At 33.7% G+C, this 22,058-nt stretch overlaps 2 protein-coding genes across 8 annotated transcripts in view; one reads left to right on the forward strand and one right to left on the reverse strand.

The window, feature by feature from the left end:
* LOC125062682 (protein furry) overlaps nt 1-22,058 on the reverse strand; it is a 101,494-nt gene that overhangs the window by 47,051 nt on the left and 32,385 nt on the right. For all 6 annotated transcript variants that reach the window (XM_047668755.1, XM_047668757.1, XM_047668753.1 and 3 more), the window contains one exon: nt 17,010-17,170. In XM_047668755.1, coding sequence (XP_047524711.1) covers nt 17,010-17,170 — 161 coding nt within the window. The remainder of the gene's footprint in view (nt 1-17,009; nt 17,171-22,058) is intronic.
* Nucleotides 1,971-10,262, forward strand: LOC125062684 (FMRFamide peptide receptor frpr-18). 2 transcript variants are annotated; one of them, XM_047668759.1, is made up of 3 exons: nt 1,971-2,879; nt 6,466-6,682; nt 7,488-10,262. In XM_047668759.1, the coding sequence occupies exons 1-3, from the start codon at nt 2,034-2,036 to the stop codon at nt 7,718-7,720; spliced, it is 1,296 nt and encodes a 431-aa protein (XP_047524715.1). In that variant the 5' UTR covers nt 1,971-2,033; the 3' UTR covers nt 7,721-10,262. The 2 variants fall into 2 exon arrangements, with proteins under 2 accessions (XP_047524715.1, XP_047524714.1); XM_047668758.1 differs by lacking the exon at nt 7,488-10,262 and adding an exon at nt 5,615-5,722 and having other exon boundaries at nt 6,463-6,574.

Below are 22,058 nucleotides of genomic sequence, written 5' to 3' on the forward strand. Positions count from 1 at the left end.
TATGTGAGTGGGACATAATAAATTGTACTTCAATCAAAAAGATCTTTGTTTTTCATAGTGTAAAGCACAACGTTGTATTTTAAAAATATATAGCACACTACATCTCAAAAAACTGCTGGCTATTAAATAAAATAAAATAAATAATATATGTTTATTATGGATACTAAGGTACAGGTACCACTTATCACGTCATTAAATTTGAATAGGTAGACCTCCCTACTCTTCAGCAAAGAAGACAGATGTAGGCCTAGAAAAAAAGCCGGCGTAAAAAACTCTTGGTACTCTTTTAAAAAAATCTTTTTCATGCTTTTGTAGTCACTAAGCGAAAATCTACAAACTTAGCTGCACTTTTTACAGATTCTTCACTTACTATTTTCAATATTACAGAGAGGGGAGACAATTTACTAATTTAGAAGAATAGAAGATATAGAAGCGTTAGCAGGAAGCTGAGGAAGAAAGAAACCCATTTATAGAGATATTTGGAAAACTTTGGTTCTGAGGAGGAAAGTAACTTTTCGAGCACCAAGAAAAAAATAACAAATATAAACTATTAAACATTTTTCAGTAAAGATTGTAAATAAACAAGATGTATTGTTGATTTGTTTACCATTACTAATATTATAAGATACTTTGAGAAAACATGGTTTCTGTATAATATTGGTTTTTTTAATTCATTTTGTATTAATATCGCAAGTTTGACTATCAAGTTTTAACTGTGTAGTTAAATAATTTGAGTGTGTATTTCCACGAACGATTTTGAAGTTGTCCTGTGTACGGACCACGAATGAATTTATTATTCCTGTTAATAAGTACTCGTACGTATGGTTAAAAAACAACATCGAAGGAAACTTGTCATCAGTCTAGATAACCAACTCTAACTCATGTCTGAAATAGTCATGAAATAGAAACAAAAATTTAGATTTATATGAAATCCGGGTCAGAGAACCTTAAGGGTTGTAACGCCTTTCGATTATGATAATTTATTATAACATACATTTAGTTATAATAACAGTAAGGATCGGTTAAAAAGCTATGATATTTTGCTAACATTATTTATCTTTATTACTTTTTAATACTATAATTAAGCTTAATCAAACTTTATTGAAATAAACAACACTGTCACCGTCATTTCAATCAATTCCTGTAAATTGTTCAGTTGTTTTATATCTAATTCCGACAAGAAAAGTAAATTCAGAGAACAAATAAAATCATATGATCTAAACCAGGTTCAAAATAATTACTAACTGAAACAATTTTAAATATAAAACGTCTCGAACGGTAAAAGTGGTGATAATATGTGATGTCGAACCATCTTGTTAATTAATGTTCACATAATTTATAGCTCACGTAAATTTGAAAAAAATGTATTTGTCGCATATAATTTAGTATTGATTTGGACTTGATTTTAAAACGCAACTTTCGCGAAATAATCTTATTTTTATTATTTTAAAACTATTATGCATATACAACCATTTATATGATGTAAAAATACTAAAAATGAGCGGTGGGCGGCGCAAATAAGCCCTACCCCGCCCCTCCTTTGCACTCAACTAAATGTCCCTACCGACTAAATTTTATGAAAAAAAAATATTTTTCATAGACTATATCTTGTACGTTTATGAAAGTTTCAGCTGGTCGTTATCCGACCTCATACACAAAATCTGACCCCGTTTATTGTTCAGTGATTTATTCACCTATTTCTGCAATACAAAAATATGTAATACGTCTACTTCGAATTGAATTAAATATGTTTATTGATCTAAGATACATAATTAAACATTAAAAACTGCCGCCAACTGAAACCATCACTTGCATCGAGTACTTCGTTGTTTGTTCGTCCATTTGTTTTTTACAGTGGCGAGGGTCCGTTATCCGTTAGAACATTCGAGTAGTTATGATCGAGGGATGTAGGCGTGAGGGTGGGTCCGGGGCAGTGGGTCGGGCGTTATAGGCAACAGGCAGCAGTCGTCTCTGCAGAGAGCGCTCTGCTCGGTAGTTTACCTCGCGGAGGCGCGGCGCAAGCACGCCGCGCCATGTCCGATCTTCCCTCAGACAACCTCACTCAATACGACACTTTTGAAAACCAAACTGATTTTGACGAAGCCGCGACACAATTCGTCAACAACCTGTATCTTTATTACACTCCCATCCTTACTATTCTCGGTTCCATTGGCAACTTGCTTTCCGTGTACGTTTTCTTCATCAGCAAACTGAGACTTCAATCCACCAGCCAGTATCTTTCCGCTTTGGCAGTTTCTGACACCGTATTTCTTTTGCAACTTTTGGCGCCTTGGCTGAGCGCGATGCGGGTGACTTCGATATTCTTCACGGGCGGGTTTTGTCAGGTATTCGTCTACTTGTCCTACGTGTCTTGTTGTCTGAGTGCCTGGCTCGTCATGGCGTTCACTATCGAGCGTTTCGTAGCCGTACTCTACCCTTTGCATCGAAATGCGTGGTGTACTGTCCGTCGGGCCCGCAACGTCATTGTCCTCTTGACAGCCGGAGCCGCAATGGTCAACTTGCCCGTGCTTAGATTCGCCATCCCTTCTCGAAACGACTGTAACATCGACAAGCGGTACTTGGTGTACGCGGCGAGATTTAACCTGGTGGACACCATGTTATCCTTCACTGTCCCGTTGAGCATGATCGTGCTGATGAACGTATGGATTATCGTGGGAGTGTACCGCATAGAGAAGACTAGGCAACAAATGATGAGGTCCCAATCAGCAGGTCAGCAGCGCATGAGACCCACTGGAGTTCTGGCTAGTCCTGGTTCGCAGCAGCACGTTACCCGCATGTTGCTTATCGTCTCTTCAGTGTTCGTCTTCTTCAATTTGCCCGCCTACGTTTTTCGAATGATCGCGTACGCCTACAATCTGGTAAGTACAGCCTATAATTAAGTAATAAACGAATACGCTTTGGCGAATGGTCTTTTTCGTAGCACAAACGTAACGAGTACAGCTAACGCGTAGCACTTGCGTTGCTTCTATGCGATATATATATAAATCATACTGCAAGTAGTTTTGTTTGTATTATATCCAAAATTATTTTGGAAATAAAATTTTATTTTATTTATTCAGCACAAGCTTAGCCACTTGTACCGCATTAGTTACTTTGACCTTTTAATTTATTCAAGCAAAACCCTGTAATGTCTTTAATGCGTATTTTATTATTCAGTTAAATAAAATTATTAATTATTATTAATTAATATTAATAAAATAGACACTAACTTCAAAATATTATAATAAATGCTAAAAAAAATGTATGAAACATTATCTTAAAAATAGAGAAATTCATACAAGGTCCGTTGTTAGAGCGGCTTCCTTTACTGTGTTAATCAAACACTTGTTGTGTTTACTGTGTATAGTAACATGGCTAACGAAATAAGAACACTTACATTGTACCAATCAGAGATTTTTCGTGACTTAATTCATATGGTTATGTAATAATGATATAAAGATAAATGCTAAAGAATTTAATATCTTTGTTTAAAAATACACGTCCTCGCACCGTCGCTATTAGAAATTCATAAGACAAACTTAGCTGCTTAAGCGATTTAGATTATAACATTCTCACGAGCTGAAAATTTCAAGAGAATTTCATCTTAAAGTCCAAAAAGTGCATGTATGACTCGCAAGCGAATATTGTCTGTACGGCACTCCAAAATGTATGTAATGTATAGGGATCAAAATGATCCAATTTTGCTTCAGGCGGCCTTAAGCTATGCTTAGACAGTGTCCAGTCTCTCATTCACTCATTAAATCCGCTTTAATATGCTTTTTTTTTGTAAAGGAGGGCTTCAATTACTCGCATTAGAAGTTTGCACGTGGAATCTTCGTTTAAAAGAAAATCTTTTAGCAAACTTAAGGAATCTCTGTTTGAAGTTGTATACAGTTTATGTGTGTGTGAAGGAATGTTATCAAAGTTGAGCCTAGACGCGGTGCGAGACGCGGTAATTAATTTGTGGCAATGCCAACCCTTGTCCGGAATACAGTATAAATTTTATACTCGCTGTATTGTTAAGTGATATCAAATCGTTCAACTACATGAAAGCAACTGATATTATTGGCATACAATTCACATTCAATCGTTGTTAGGTTTAGAATATCTAAGACATTGAATTCAAAATAATATAGGAAAAAATAACAATGAAACTATAAAAATGGATACACGCGAAACGTGATTATACGCGCTAGAACGTTTGTTTTAAAGTTTATAAAAATTTATAGTATTTTGTCAAATATACTAAATTCAATGTTCTTTAAATTACGAAAGAGGTTTTCTTTAATTAATCTGCTACTTCCATGTGAAAAAATAACCTTTACTGTTATAACAAATCTTTGAGATTCCTATGTATTGATATCAGCACTAAAACTAATAAAGTTAGTGTACGGTTGCTGGGTAATCGGGGTGCTTTAAATAATAAAGGATTTTAGTTTTACTTTACATTAACCACGCACATACAACAATAGAATAATAAATAGAAGTATCGTTCAGTTAGTATTTCAGCCTGAAATAATTAATACCGTGAAAAAAAAATTGATTATTACGCAAATTATCGTACGTATGGGCTAATTCCATAACGATGTATAATGATGATGTATCGCAATAATTTTGATCCGTTATAATCAATACGATTAATTACGTCCCTGGTACATAAGGTTAAAAAATAATTTCAAATCACAAACGTTGTTATAAATAAATTATAACATTTACTACTTTTGAATTATTTTCCTAAATTTTAGACCGTTTTATGTAAAATAGACGAGATCGCGACGATAGTCAGAATTTAATGAAGTAACATCGCAGACGATAAACATCTGTGATATGGCTAAACATACGCAGAAGCAACATACAAAAAAATTATTTAGTTATTAAATAAATTTGTTGCGTAATCGGAATTATTGCATTTGTGTGCCTAAAGACCACATACTAAGGTAATAAAAGAAGCCAAAAGAAAAAACGTGAAATCCACTAATTGTTTCAATTAACTTGTTTACGCGTTGATCAAAATTTATTGTGATGCTTCTAGTTGAATGTTTTCCTTCATAGAATTTTTTCGTCGTTTCGTCACCAACAATATAATAATCATGCATATTCAACAACTTACATATAAGTAAATTTCTAAATAAATATGTTAAAAAATTCAAAAGTTGCCGAGCTGTGGTCGGGCTAATAATGTAATAAAAAGAGCTTCATTTGTAATTAAGACTGCATATGCGATGAATGAAGTTATTACACAAAATGCAGCAATGAATTTTAATATACGACTTAGATCTGCACGAGCTTGCATGAAATTTAAACTAATTTAAAGCTCTTTTTTTCGCGACTTAAAGTGTAGAATGCAAGCACCCTAGCATATCAGATTTTGTATTATTTTTTTATCCATGTACAATAATTGAATATATCTTCAAAATGATATGAAGATTATCATAACACTTTGCTTTCGCTGACAAATTATTGCAATTGAGCTTTTGAGATACGACTTCGCATGGACATAGCCTATAAGCCGCCTCTATTAAAATATTGAACAAGCTTTCTTCCACTATTAGGCGTAGTTAGAAATTGTTTATCATATTAAAGTAAAAGAAACCTAGTAACATTGTTGTTACAGATGGGCGTTGGTGTTCAACATCCAATTTTAATTTTAAAAATAAAGATTATCTGTCACTAAAAAGTTACTACGAAGAGGCTGAAAGGACTGTGACGGGATTTAAGACAGGTGATGAATAGAACTGTAAAATAGACTGAACTCACAAAAATACGCTTTTAAATTTATTGACTATCATTAAAGTAATTAATGTGTAATCCGAATAATTAAATGTCAATGCCACTCATGCATAAAATAATTGTCAATTAAATTAATTTCACGTATGAAAAATCAACATACATAGCATAAACAGATTTCAATATATCATGTAGAATACTAAATGATTTGATATAAAGCATTTGAAAACTAAAGCGTAATTGAAACTAGAACAATCCCGTTGGACCGTCCAAATATTTCGCGACGACAAATAACATAATAAAAAGCAACAGTAACGTTGGCAGTGGCGAGACACTTGTTGCTTTACAATCCAAATACACGATCAATTCAACGATCCCAAACATTAGACTGGAATAACGCTTCACTTCTTTATCAAGTTTTATTAGATTGATGTATCAATCACTACTGAGTTTTATATATATTAATACAGTATAACGAATTTCGTTAAAGTAATTTATAATAAAAAAAATATCTCGTATATGCTATGCATATGCTTTATAGACACGAGACAATCTGTTTTTAAAACAATATATGTACATTTGTCGCTTTGGTTACACGCATTGCGATTGCACAAATAAATTTTATGAATTATCTTCGAAAGTGTGTACATATTATACGTAACGTGCAGGTACAAAGAAGTTAATTGGAGGGATTACGTGTCAAGCTATTAAATTAATCATTTGATGTTTTGTCAGGAGGGTTCGGCGCATTTAGTAGGACGGTGGTCGGCGTTGCAGCAACTGGCTGTCATGTTCTTCCACAGCAATTTCGGTATCAACTTCATGCTCTACTGCCTAACGGGGCAGAACTTTCGAAGAGCAGTGAGGCAGAGCATCCCTTGCCTTCGTCAAAAACCCCGACGACAGGACGCCGTAAGGAGGGCCACTCGGCCCGCCCGTACCAGCAGCATCTCAAGTAAGTTAGACTAATTGACGCGCCAACCACATCACACAATCATCATAACCGAGGAATACGCTTGTGATGTGATTTGTTTTTTTTTCCTATTTAAAAATATATATACAATAATATTCTCAGATACAATTTTACTTGAATTCATATAATAAATCGCGATCTGTTACTAACGTCTTTCGTTATCTTTGTCTTAATCTTTTGCCTCTCGAAAAAAGTAGAATATTAATATTGTACAAAAGTTATATTTTTTGAATAAGCGTACAGGAAAGAGATTTTCATGTCATTCCACAGGTTTCCCTACATAAAGGTCTTGTTCGAAGCAAAAATTTTAATTAGCGTAATCCTTCTGTTGCAAAGTAGGAAGTAGGTAGAAGGCTAGTGGAGCAGTAGAACAGAGATTAAAATCATGCTTTATTAGGGAAAGATTCTTCAACATTATTTTAAAGTATAAAAAAATTACGCTGTCTAATGTAAAGTATAATAACTTTTGAAGTTTCAGGGTTTTGCATAAACCATTCTCTACGAATATACTAACAACTTTTAGTTCTTGAAGCTTCTATAATGATGAGAACTAAATGATATTTAATACAGTTTTAAGTTTGTTTAATTACAGTTAAAGTTACTAAGCAAATGACACGAGATCCCGTTGAAAAGCGATATCACACTTAAATCCTGCAATATTAATTACCATTATTTTAATGGTCTACATTAATTTTAATATCGATAACGAATAATTAATAGTTATGAGAAATTATATTGTTTAAATCGCAAGCAAGACAGTGATGGGCTAATAATAATTAAACAACAGGTCTGTCTGCGGCTTCATATGTAAGCACCTGTACGGAGGCCATTACCAACTTTCCCAGTACGAGCACACCGAGTTCCCGAAGTCAGCGTTCTGAAGCATACATCCGCAAGTGGAAGTTTGACAACAGCCGGACCCAACGCCACAGTCCTAACTATTCACAGAACCCACATTCGATCAAGCAAAGGGATAATATAGAAATGCACAACATCAAGGCGATTGCGACCGATATGTAACACAAGGTGTAGCGGTTACGCGAGTCAGCTCTTAAGGGATACGACAGTCACTTAAGTCCTACATGTCGCGTTTACTACATCTCTAAAGCATGTTAAAGTTTTCGAAGTTGACATTGCACACGATAAGTCCATTACAAACTTGTTCATTCAAATGAAATCCTTTAAAACGCATAAGTCGCCGCAGTCGTCTTTCGTGCCGCAATCGTAGTTCATAGAGTTCCGTTTAATCAAATGAAGAGTATAGATGAAGCGGGTGCACGCCACCCACTCGGGAGGCACAATCAATCTACACCATCTTAATGTTTGTTTATACTCGGAAAGCGAACTAATCAACCCTTTCAGTCTCTTTATAATGAAAACATCTTCTCAATAATTATTATATTAGTATATTATAGTCATGTTGGACTAGGTCCGTTGTAGTGGGTAGAAGTAGTATGTTCAAAAATGTTGCAGTAGTTATTAGAGGGTTTCAAACAACGAAAAATATAATCATTCAATTGTTGTTAATCGTAGATTAAGCGTCGTTGGAAAATGCATTTGAAAATGGAAAAGTGTTGAGGTTTCCGGTTATTCAAAGACCAATCTTTGAAACCTGAAGTTTTAACAAAGGCTTTACGATCAGGATGCAATAATGGTATTCATGGTAGGAAAGTGTTGACAATGCTTAAGATTAAAGATAGAAGAAAACCGCGCATTCAATGGATGGATTAATCCAAACCTATGAATCATGGTGCAATAACGATTGGATTTTTATGCTCAGGTGTTCGGTACAGCTGTCTCATTAATACTACAATTTTCTTCAATTTTTCATGAATTACCACGGAAACAACCATTTTCTTTACTTCGTTTAATTCCATACAAATATTTTTTTCGCGATATAAATCAAAATATACTTTTATTAAATTATTTTGGAACCGTTAAATCTTTCGAAATATTACAAAATCTATTTGAATTCTTTTATATTGCAATTCTGACTCTTCAACATGGCAACACCAATCGCTATAGCACCGAGATCTAGGTATTAAGGTTGTAGTCTAGTCTTGTAATGTTCTAGGTATCGAGAATTAAATTATAGTTGCTGATATCCGCATCAAAAATGCATCTAGCGAGCCCAATGGATTAATTATTGATGAATCAACGGATTAACACAGCATACTATATTATTAATACTTAGATATCGTAGTAATCATTACGTAGAGATGCTTAAGGGTAACATTCAGCTACAGTCGAGCCACAGCGTGAAGGCACTTTGGCTCGGCTCTGAATCTTACCCTGAGCACATAATTATATTGACTTGAGATGAAACAACTATTAAAGTAGTTAGTTTGTTATTCAACGTTTCTCGACTGCTTAACCGCTTTTGACTTATTAACCGCGTTTGCTATTTATTATAATATAAGAAATTATCTCTCTCTTAAAAGTTTAATAGTGTTATCAATATTAATATATGTTTGTGTATTTACATTAATGAACTGACGAAGCGAACGCCGAATGGCATAAATTTAATGTTAGTATTATAAAATACAGAGTATAAACTCAATAGAATATAATATAATGAGTATATATTTTCATATCGCCATTGTCATGAAATCTATACACAAAATTAAATTTTTATCTAATTAAAAAGCTTACTTTTCATATATATTTAACAAGATTTGCGTTACGCGAACTTTGCAACTTGCGGTTCCCCAGTATGAATAAATCTTGTTATTTAATTACGAAAATTAAGTTAGTACAGTACAAATGTGTCCACATACTTCTATATAACATTCTTAAAGCGGTCCGTATTTTTAACTTATGAAAAGTTCCAGATAAGATCCAGTTTCTCTTTGTAAATTCGCACTGATAACAAAGATTTATAAGTTGAAAATGGGGATCACAATACTTATTAATTTTGAGGCGGACGACACTGTGCCACAATTTCAGTTTGCACGTGTCTGTGTGATAAATGTGTGATATGGATATGATCTCGATGGAATAATTACAGGAACAGACACGAAGGTGCTGGAATTACGCCCGTAGGGATTGTATACTTATTTTGTTAATGATGTTCAACCATATTTACCGATATTTTTGTAACATTTTTCAAATAACATTATTTTATCAACGCTTGTAATATGTTTAAAATATTCTTTATATTTTACAATATTATATTTCTATAACCAAACAGTCGCGAGTAATAGACCCGAACTATATTTTTAGAAAATCATCTTCACAAATCATCAAATATATACTTATTGTATAACAAGATAGTATATCACGTATAATAATGTTCCAATCTAATCTAATGTTCTAAGTAGTGGCTGATTCAATTCAACCGTAGGAAGTTTACTGTTAAACGTTGCATAATCAAAGATCATTATAAAAGATCTATTAGAAATATATTCCATATTTAAACTATCTTTAAACTTATAGCTTATAATGAATATGCAGTTGAATAATAGTCATTATTAATCATGTTGAATGTAGAGAGTAGAATGTTGAATGTAGAGAGTAGTATGTTGAATGTAGAGAGTAGAATGTTGATTAAATGTAGAGAACAAAAAAATGGTGTTTTATTTAAAATCCTAAATTCTTTTTTTAACAAAACAAATAAGCAATAATTATAATTGTCATTAGGGATTATTGAGTCATGTATGCCATTAAGTGCTTGTCACATTAAAATTTGTATTTTGTGTTTTTTTTTACCAATGGATCAGTATGCCGAGAGCTGGCAAGCTTTTATCAATATAAAAAGAAACAAATTTAGCAGTAAAAGCCTTTAATACTTTATTTGAAGGAAATTCCATAATATTTAAGGTATTAAGGTCATCATTATGATTATCATTTAACCAAGCTATTTCCTAAAGAATATTAAGGCAACTCAAAATCAGAGATACATTAAATTCGGGTGGAGTTTTAATAAGTCTTACAACAATAAAATTACATTCTACTAGGGTTTTATTTATTTTAATATGCTAACAACAACACACAAGGACGCCTTACAGTTAGAAGAACAAATAACTACATAAAAATGGTATACAGCCTCAGAATAGAAAATATTAATGTTAATATTTGGGAGCGTTCAAGTATTACGTAACGAATTTGGGGGGGGGGGTCCTTTTGTAAAACGTTACGATGCGGAGCGGGGATTGAATTACGCCTTATTGTTCATTTTGTTTTCGACTTTCCAGTACTTTACACCACATAATGGCAACTTATAGGTATAAAGAGTCACTAGGTGGTCACGAAACGTTTTACTACATTCACTGTACTGTACTGTTACAGTACTGTACTTGGGTACAGAAAAACGTTACGGCGCGTTACATGGGGGGGGGGGGGCGTAATAATCTCCAAAAATTGCGTGACGTAATACTTCAACGCTCCCTTTCACGCTATTCACTTTGATTGTAAGCAGCTTTTAAAAAAAAAAAGGGATGTTGTCGTCGGTCACACAGTGAGGATTGACGAGAAGCTGCTGAGAGTTGAGACCTAACATGTAGTTGATCCATACACATTACATCACTCACATGCACCCATACACTCATGCACTCACGTCGCGTATGCTGTTATAAATTGAGTGAAGAATTTTTTAACTTTCTTATGAAACAGCTGGGAACTGACACTGGTATTTTTTACTTAAAAGGGTTCTCAAATCTTACACATTGTAATTCATATCTTCTTATAATTAATCACATTTTTCAATTATAATTATCGAGTCAATGTTTACAAAATATTGTAAAAACTATTGTAAAATGGAATTTTTTTTTTTTTTTTTTTTATATAACGGGGGGCAAACGGCCAGGAGGCTCACCTGATGTTAAGTGATACCGCCGCCCATGGACACTCTCAATGCCAGAGGGCTCGCGAGTGCGTTGCCGGCCTTTTAAGAATTGGTACGCTCTTTTCTTGAAGGACCCTAAGTCGAATTGGTTCGGAAATACTTCAGTGGGCAGCTGGTTCCACATAGTGGTGGTGCGCGGCAAAAACTGCCTAGAAAAACGCTCAGTTGTGGAACGGCGGACGTCGAGGTGATACGGGTGGAATTTCGTATTCTGTCTCGACGTCCGATGATGAAATTCAGCTGCAGGTATTAATCCGAACAACTCCTCTGAACACTCCCCATGGTAAATGCGATAGAAGATGCAGAGTGACCCCACATCTCTACGCAACGCCAAAGGATCAAGCCGCTCGGAGAGGGATTGGTCGTCGACGATTCGAACCGCTCTGCGTTGTATACGGTCAAGTGGAAGGAGCTGGTACTGGGGAGCCCCCGCCCAGAGGTGAGAGCAGTACTCCATGTGGGGCCGAATTTGCGCTTTATATAGTTGCATGCGGTGGCCCGGAGTAAAGTACCGCATCGCCTTGCTGAGCACACCAAGCTTTTTGGAGGCTAATTTAGCCTTTCCCTCCAAGTGACCGCGAAACTGAATGTCGTTCGATATGTCAACGCCAAGTATTCCAATGCTGGCTGTGGCTTTAAGATTAATTTAATTTCTTGCCTATTCTTTTCCATATTAAACTACCATATTAAACTACCATATTAAAAAACCAAAAAAAATTACAGTAGGATGAAACCCATGAGAAAAGCAGGGGAATATGATCAAAATGAAAGGAAAAATAAATTACGGTCGATCTGAGGTCGGGAAGGGGTAGGGGGGGGAGTTTTAATGGTAAAAAACGGTTTATCTCGATTTCCGGCAAAACTAAAAGTCCTATCGAAGAAAACTAAATGGCAAAGTTGTAGGTCATAAAAAGATCTACAACTTTTGTATTCACACATTTTTCACATAACCTCAAAATTTATGTGAAAAATTCAAAAAACCAACTTTTTGGTTTTTTATTTCTATCTTTTACAAAAATTTATTTTTTTAAACGAAATTTGGTGAAAACTTACCTTATTATGTCCCAAATATACTGTAATTTATTTAATTAAAAATATTTATTTTTTCACCTTATTTTGAATTAATATCGAAAAAACACCCTAATTTTCAATCGAAAATTCTGACGTCAAAATTTCAGCTTTTTTTAAAAAGTTGATGTGCTTTCAGTGCGTTGAAATCTCTACTTTCCTATGGTAAAAAAATATATATATATTACCATAGTAAATCTTCTCGGAAAATGCAAAAAATCGCATGCAGTAACGCCCAGACCCGTCCCTTCCCGACCTCAGATCGACCGTAATTTATTTTTCCTTTCATTTTGATCATATTCCCCTCCTTTTCTAATGGGTTTCATCCTACTGTAATTTTTTTCACTTTTTATTTATTTTAAAGGCTATCTGCACTGGTCTATAAATGGGACTCATGCATAGTCATCTTTGAAAGCACACTATTCGTTCTAAAATCAATAAAGGCTTTGTTAGTGCAACGATAGATTTTATACGGAATACCTAAAAAATACATCAATGTCAAATCAGATCAGTTTAGTTATTTTTACTACGCATTATAGGAATTATTAACTCACACCGAGTTAATAATAGCACCAATTTTTAAATAAAGTTCGCATCTCTCTCTTTCTGTCACAATGTGTTTGCTGAGATGAAGTCAATTGCAGAGACCTCATCTATCGCGGTGTTAAATCAATTTAAATACTCTTAATTACCCTATATGAAAGGAGTACGTGAAAATAATGTGCTCGATTTATCCTAAACTATGATCCAGCCTTTAGTCTCGCGAGATGAATTGCAGTCTAGCGGTGTTAAGTTTTACGTTAACATATACATTTATATTTTGTTCTCTTGGATTAGTTGAAATAAAGGCTTTGAATCTTTGAATCTTGAATGATCCAGCCTGATTTAGTTCGCGAGCTAAAATATTATATTCATAGTCGTTCACTATAGTCGTATTTTTAATTAGACAAAGCCAACTGACTGTAGCTAATGTCACTTTGTAAAACAATGTTGCCATATTTAAAGTAATAGTGAATAGTGATGCGTTCAGTTCTTGTTCAATCAGATGAATGAACAATGAGTGTGAATAGTCAATCATTTCAAACAATAAAATAATATTATTTCTATTTCAAAATTGTATAAAAGTGCTCTGATATAAGTTAGGTACTAGTACTATGTAACTACAATCAGTTTTTTGACGTCTTATTACAAAGCGCGGCGCGGCGACTAGTGCCATCACCGATCATTAATTCACGGGTTTTTACTTAGTCACAACACTATTTTTATTTCATTAAAAAATGACAACACCGTAAACGTCAGTTGACTTCGTCTAATTAAAAATTCGACTATAGGTACTTTTCCGTCGCCACACGCAGCCAAACAGTTAAATTATGCATTTAGCACATTAGTATTTCATTAGTATACGAGATTCGATTGTCAAAAGGCGTATTAATATTTCTGTTCTTTAAATTTTTCTAGCGAAACAGAACTAGCGAATCCTACTTAACCTAGATTCAATACAATATCACCGTAGAATATTGCTCCAAGTTGAATAAAGCCACCACAGTGCATGTAACGAACAGATGTGCAGTTCACATATATTTCAAACATCACTACATTTGAAGGCTGTTTTATAATTAATATTAATATTTTTGTAAAGGTAAAAAGAAATATGTTTTCTCACACACAAAAAAGCTTAACAAATGTACTGTTCATGGCAAAAGGATTATCAAAATATTGGATCGAAACGAGATTAAATTTTTTTAGAATTATTTATATTTATTCAGAACAATAAAAACAAAATTGTGGTTCGCTGATGCGTTTATCGCAATTTTCTTTACATTTTTGTCTTCGGAATGAGATCATTTTTTTATCATTATTAACTGAAAGCTCAAGAAGTATACATTGTAATATGATATGACTTGAAAGTATATGAGACATAAATATTCCGTAAACACATATCGAAACACGACAATAAATAGTCATTATACATATCTACTAAGTAGGACCTATAACATAAGCTGTATTAATATTTTTGATAAAACAATAAGATGCGTAACTATTGCTTTACCAATAAATATTGTGCATTTAATGAAGATCTAGTACTTAAATTAATTAGAATTAATATATCAAAATGATTTAAAATGCTGGAACAGACCGATAGGCCCTAGTCGACTTTTATATATATTACTAGCGGACCCGACAGACGTTGTCCTGTCTTAACTATGAATATTGATTTCAAATTGGTATAATTAATTAAAAAATATTTCAGAAACAAAGTGTTTATTATTCTAATGCTTTATGTTATACAACATTCTTTGTTTGTTTTTCTGGCCCGCATATTATTATATTATCAATATAATAACTCCGATCGAAGCATTTATTTTAAACGATATTCATTTTTCTTACATCCTCTTTGACGATATATGCAGCACGCATTCTGTCAATGTTATGTCAAACGCCATAAGGTTATATCAAAAAGTTCGAATTGTATGGTGGTTAAGTATTCTTAAGTTTTCTAATTTTCCGCGCAATTTTTTTATTTTTTTCTTTTATAAGAACCTTCTCCTGACAATTACAAACACAACAAAAAAAATCAGACAAATCGGTCAAGCCGTTTTCATGTTATGTCGTGACAACGGAAAACGGGTTTCATTTTTATATATAAATGTTAAATTAAATGTTAAATAAAAATGAATTTCTTTAAATGTTACTTATAAGTAACAACCCCAGCAATCTCAAGTGTTTGTCTATGTTATAATTTCTTTATTAGTTTTTATTTTTATTCTACGCAGACAGGGAACTGATCGCTGACAAGGAACGTTATAAAGTACATAATATAATACAGAAGACAAAATGCTAAATAATATTATATGTTTTATAACTGCAACGCCGACATTATATTATATATTGAATAATCACTTATTATTTACTACTAGCGGACCCGACAGACGTTGACTTGCATTTTATTTCACGCAATTAGAATATTAAACAAAGTATGAAAGCACCGACTGCAACGCCATCTGCCGGGCTCCATCCAAACACATACAAAAAAATCATTCAAATCGGTCCAGCCGTGTAAGAGGAGTTCAGTGACATACATACTGTACATCCTATCTTTTAAGTTAGATCAAACTACACACGGTATGCAAATTTGAGTGAAATCGGTTAAGTAGTTTAGGAGTCCATAGCGGACAAATAACGTAACGCTTAATTTATATATATTAAGATTATATAATATTAAGATTATATAATAATATAAGATTATATACTATTAAGGTTATCTTTATTTACCCTTTGTCCAAAGATCGTCAGGATATTAGTTTAAAATCAATACGGCCAGTGCAGGCGTAATTACAGTCCTATTATGTACCTTGATTAATATCCGCCTGTGTATATCTAGAATATACAACATAGGCGGATATTAATGTTGACTATTGATCACAAAATTATATGTCAAGTCAATATCGTATTGGAAATTATAAAGCAAGTTGGACCGGCAATCTATGCACCAAATCATGGCGACTGAATACAGCTAAATGATGAGGCGATTATACTTTATAGAATTCGACTCGACTCTACCACTCGACTTAATAAACGCCTATTCTTATTTATCTATGTTTAAGCGCAAATTATATGTTAGTAGTTACTTATATAATATAATAAAGTTTTGACATTTATAACCGTTATATCGTCGCTGTAGTAATGATAACCTCGTATGTCCAGAGAACCAAACATTACCGGAACGAAAAAAAAGTTTAATTTCGTCAATGTTCGTTGAAATATTTTTGTGTTTCGTCCATAGTTTTGGATGGTAAAAAAGACTTATTTAATAAGCAGTAACACTCTAGTTTTTTTTTTGAATCGTTTATCGTTTGCTTAATGTTAAATTTCAATTTTATTTAATATATTGTACTTATGTTTTCTGTTTCATATATATATTGTTTATCTATGTAATCTGTTTTGGCTTTCTACATTGTCTAAGTGTTTTGTTTTATAATATGTATGTTAGCTGTACGATTACTACTAAATAAATAAGTCATTACTTCATGATTATACCAGTTAATTGACATAAAGAGTCTATGAATAAAAAATAAATGGTTTTTTGACATACGAGGTTATCATGCTACAGTGACGATATATAGTACATAAGCACTTCAAACATACGCTAAACAACTATTTTTTTTTTACTATACTAACTACTTACTTCTTTCATTTTCGTCCATCAGTAAATTAAAAATTAAATAAACCTCCATAACGAATAAAATACATATAATTGATATAATACGATTAATACGAGACAAAAATCCTCTCCTGCTAAGGGTATCAGGGTGCGAGTAGTATTTTTGCGAGTAGTAACAATTTAAGCGTTCTCCCGGCTGCAACAAATTTATGAGAATTATAAAAAAAAAAACTCACCACTATCATCTTCGACGGGCAGTGGTCCAACAGTGCCGAAGAACCGCTTGTCTAGTAGTTGTAGAAGTTGCAAGGCACTCTCGTGGACCGGGGCTCGTGGACAGCCGGTACACATAAGTGTCACATTAATGATAGCTGTGTAATGATCGCAGGGGTACTCCCTACAACAAAACAAGAAAAACAATGTCTTTAAAAATATTTGCGTGTTGTTCCCACGAGAATGTAAGTGCGTGCTCCTATTTCACCATGCCTCCTGCTGGTAGAGGACAAATCTTTGTTTTTAATTTATTTTATTATTATTAATTACTTAAGAAGTCATGTGGAACATGGTGTAATGGTTGCAGCTCCTTGCAGACGTTGTGTAAAACAAAAAGCCTTGGCGATTAAAAATAGTGGCGGAGAGTTTATTGCCAGTTCTTCTCTTCCGTTCTACGCGGTAAATGTAAAATTAGAAGCATTTCATATATTTGGCGTTCATAAGTGTCCATTGTTACCTACGTAATGATTTTGAATTTTAATTTAATCAACCAGTTAATGTCAACCCACACTGTGTTCCGTCACTCGTTTAAACTCGTCAGACTTTTCCTAGAGCCTTTTTCTTCAATGTACATGTTCCACTTCCGTGGCTATATAGTTACGTTTACGGTGTATAAATATTATAAAGAGGAAAAATTTGTATGTAATGTTTGTAACGAAATTACTCAAAAAGTACTGGACCGATTTTAAAAATGCTTTCACTATTTAAATGCTACATTATCACTGATTAATACAGGCTATATAATTTAATTTAATTGCAAGAAAAAAATAATGTACCCTACTAAAATTACAATAATGTTACCCAAGGTGTAAAAAAAATGCCTATAAAATATCTTTCATCGCATGCGCTGCGAAAACTATTGATGATAGAACAAAAAAATGTTCCACAATATTAAAGAACATATAAATATTGTAGATATTTAAAAAATAAATGTCCACCCGTGCAAAGCCCGGACGGGCTGCTAGTGGTGTATAACTTAGAGGACCTGATTTACCTTCACAGAAATAAAATATCATGTTTAGATATAATAAAAAAGCTATCCATGAAACATAGGAAGTATGTCTGACTCACTGGATAACGGGAATTCAAACTATGTTTAATCTATCCTACGAAAATGTCAAAGTAAGGAGAGCTATATCGAGGCATCACATAATAGAGATAATAACGAGAGATCCGTTTGTGTAAAGGTATTCGTGTTTTCGAAATTCTTTATTCCGTCTTGTTATTGCATTCGAATTGCACCTTTGATATAGATCCCTAACATTTTCTTGAGTTCGTTAAACGAGGGGTATTCAATATAAAGTAATAACGACATACTCGCAATTATCTTTTATTACATATTTTATTTTAAGCCGTAAACACCACTTAAGTGTTTTTTTCAAAGTAGATTTTTTTTATAATCTTCCTGATCCCTTCAAAATCGTGTACCACGGCGACTACTGTGTCATCAGCTTTTAAATATTGCACCTAAGATGTTAATTAAGGCGCCGAAATATATAGTAATCACTAGGAGCTAGGTCCGGTGAATACGGAGTGGAAAATACTAATGATGAAACAAAATAACTTTAAGCTAACTTAAATTTCTTCGGACAGTCTATTTGAAGTCTGTTTGCATGGCATAATGATGAAGTCATCTTCCATAGTAATCTGTCAAGATCTTGTTGTCTAGTCTTTTTCTTACCTAAATGGTTGTGTATATAAATGATCATGAAACAGATTAAGAAATCTGAGGCCAAGACTTAAAGAGGTTGTAGCGCGACTGATTTATTTTTATTTTTGAAGTTATACTTCTTTAGGCGCGTTATGATAAATTTATGAGAGTGAAATTTTACGATCGCGCATCGTGACACAAAATTATCAGTATGGGCGCCGAGCGTGCGCGAGCGAGATGGGAATAAGACAATCTACAAGTAAAAAGAAATAGAATATGCGTGAAGTTAGCAGCTATGCCAAGAATTTTGAATGACCATAATGACATTTGTAGTACCTTTTAAACAAATAAAGGAGTTTTAATTATTTTTTTAAATAAATTTAGCAATGCTTTTACACAAAGACCTATTGTTACTTAGTTAAAAGGTTATAAAACATACCTAGTTATTAAATTGAATTAATAATATAATAAAATAATAAATAATTATTATTATTAATATTAATTAATAATTGAATAATATACTAAATATTAAATATTATTAAATTATTAACACTAAATATATATTATTAATTATTTAATATTTAAAAAAAGCCAAAGAAGTATAACTTCTTACGCGCGTACATAAGTACACGCACCATTTTTTTTTAAATGGTTGTGTATAATAACAGGTATTTCAAAAGAAAGTTTACGCGCGCTAGTGCTTTAAATGTGCATAGATTTTCATTACACCGAATTTTACGCAAAGACCAAAAGCTGCACCTCTTCAAAATTCAATTCCAGTCAGAGGCTTGACTTCGTAAGTAACTGAGCGCTTTTCAACGTTTACCAACATCTTGAATTCGGACGAAGCTCATTTTCATCTTAATGGACACGTAAATAAGCTAAATTGCCGTTGCTGGAGTGCAACGAATCTGAAACGCAAGCATCAGAGACCTCTTCATTCGCCTAAAGTCCCAGGGCTCTTTGCACCCCCTTTTAGATCAAGAGCCCAGGACTGCCAGACCTTCGTCATTTTATAAAAGCTGAAAGTTCTTCTGTGCGTGTCCCCTATACAGGTAAGAACGACCAGAGACTATAGAGTTTGGGTAGTGGTTACTTTGGCAGATAACAGGTAGTAAAGGTGTATAAAATAGTACCTTAAATCCCTTAAAGTATAAAGCTCAATTTTTTTATATTTTATTAGGGATAACTTTATAAATATCGTCATACATTGCCGGACACTTATGACAGTTGCTTCCCCCTGCCAGACACCCCTAAACATTAATTAATTATAATTATACTTTCGTTAGAGCATAAAAGCTAAATTTTATATATGTTACTTGGGGACCTATGAAAATATGATACCTCAATAGCCGGACAGTTTCAATGGTTTTTACACCCTGCCAGACACATTGAAAGTCCGCTGTAGGTCCCAGCGCGAGCGCTTAGTCTTTACTACCTGTTATCTGCCAAAGTAACCACTACCCAAACTCTATAGTCTCTGGTCGTTCTTACCTGTATAGGGGACACGCACAGAAGAACTTTCAGCTTTTATAAAATGACGAAGGTCTGGCAGTCCTGGGCTCTTGATCTAAAAGGGGGTGCACAGTTACAGTCAATTTATTCACTTGGGATAACGTGGGAGCTTGTAGTTTATTGTTTATCAGAATGCCAAATTATGACTGCTTCACGACTGATTTGAGAGCGACCGCCGATGCGAAAACCGCTGTGAGAGTTCGAAAAGTGAGTTACGGAATCGCAAGGCAGAGCGTTATGTGAAAATGTTAGACGACTTCTTCGTGCCTGAACTTCAAAACTTTCCTGTATATAACCGAAGAACATGTCACGTCACGACGACGGCAACACACACGTCCAATACCACGAGTTCGTGAAATTTTCTCAGGCAAATTGATCTCCAGGAGAGGTGACATACATTGGCCTCCACGCAGTCCTGATTTAACCCCTATGGATTTTTTCTTATGCGGTTATCTTAAATCTAAAGTCTACGCCAATAAGCCGACTTCTCTGGCGCAATTGAAAGAAAATATCCGTCACGAAATGGCAGCCATCACTGAGTCCAGCTGCCGAGCCGTCAAAGTAATTTTATTGTTAGATTAAATGAGTGCCGCGAACGCGAGGTCTACATTTGGACGGTATTATTTTTAAGAAATAAATTCCCAAAATGTGTACGTTAATAATAAATAAACACTTTTTTTCGATACACCTTGTATAATAGACAATTCCTATAGAAATCGTAATTTCTTTAACTATAAAACAAACTACAACACGACGTTCTGCCAAGACAATGTTTTCAACTTTTTTAATCATTTGTGCAGTCACTACCGATGTAAGTCGACCCGTGCGCGGGTCTTCGTTAATGGAATTTCTGCCTCGCTTGAACCGACAGACCAACAAGAAACCGTAGAATATGGAGGAGCATGAACTCTTAATTTTGTTATGACAGGTAAAAAAATTTAAGCAGGGAGGCATAAAATATGATTAAGTACGCCAACTTTAATTTTATCCAAACAAATTACTAATTTTATATATAAAATTCTCGTGTCACAATATTAGTTACTATACTCCTCCGAAACGGCTTAACCGATTTTTATCAAATTTTATATGCATATTCAGTAGGTCTGAGAATCGGCTACTATCTATTTTTCATACCCCTCAATGATAAGGGTTGTCCACCCCTAACATTTTATTTTTTATATAAAATGTTTTGTTTTTATTTCTTTATGATACAGCATACAAAAATACATACAACCCTTAATTTTCACCTCTCTACGATCAACCTCTATTTTTTATTTGTTAATTAAAATCTTATGACTTGAACTCTGAGGTTTATAAGGAGAAAAGTTCACAGAAAACCCTAAAAATTTTCAAAAAACCGAACAGTCTCTAGGGTAGAATAGCAAAATGTTCCATGTTGGCAGATATGTACTTAAAAGGTAAGCTAAGTAAAATCACATTAAGGAGAAACGAAGTTCACGGGGGCAGCTAGTATTATTATAAAATTGAATTGATTGTATTATATCTTTTCTTTTTTCATACATCTAATGTCTGAGCTATGCATGACAGTGTTTTATTCCATGGTGAAGGTGTAGCTTTATCACTATTTATTGAACTCTCAGGTAATTTATGCCTGTGTATATCGTAATTGTAAATATTGCCCATAATTGACCAGAACAAACATTAAAAAAGACGAAATTCCAATTGTGTATTGTGTTATTGTTATTATAAATATTTTCGACGTGTTAAAAGACACAATAATCTTGCTTTTACTTTGAGTGCAATATGCGACGAAGTGGAATATTTTATGACACAGGTTAAAATTTAAAATACGGTCGCGAAAGAAGGAACAACTAGACTTTTAAAA

Source organism: Pieris napi, chromosome Z (assembly GCF_905475465.1).
Source record: "Pieris napi chromosome Z, ilPieNapi1.2, whole genome shotgun sequence".
NCBI lineage: Eukaryota > Metazoa > Arthropoda > Insecta > Lepidoptera > Pieridae > Pieris > Pieris napi.

Coding starts and splice junctions, on each gene's coding strand:
- LOC125062684 (XM_047668759.1), top strand. CDS start 2,034: ATGTCCGATCTTCCCTCAGACAACCTCACTCAATACGACACTTTTGAA. Junction 2,880..6,465: donor TCGCGTACGCCTACAATCTG/GTAAGTACAGCC, acceptor TTTTGTCAGGAG/GGTTCGGCGCATTTAGTAGG. Junction 6,683..7,487: donor CCGTACCAGCAGCATCTCAA/GTAAGTTAGACT, acceptor ATTAAACAACAG/GTCTGTCTGCGGCTTCATAT.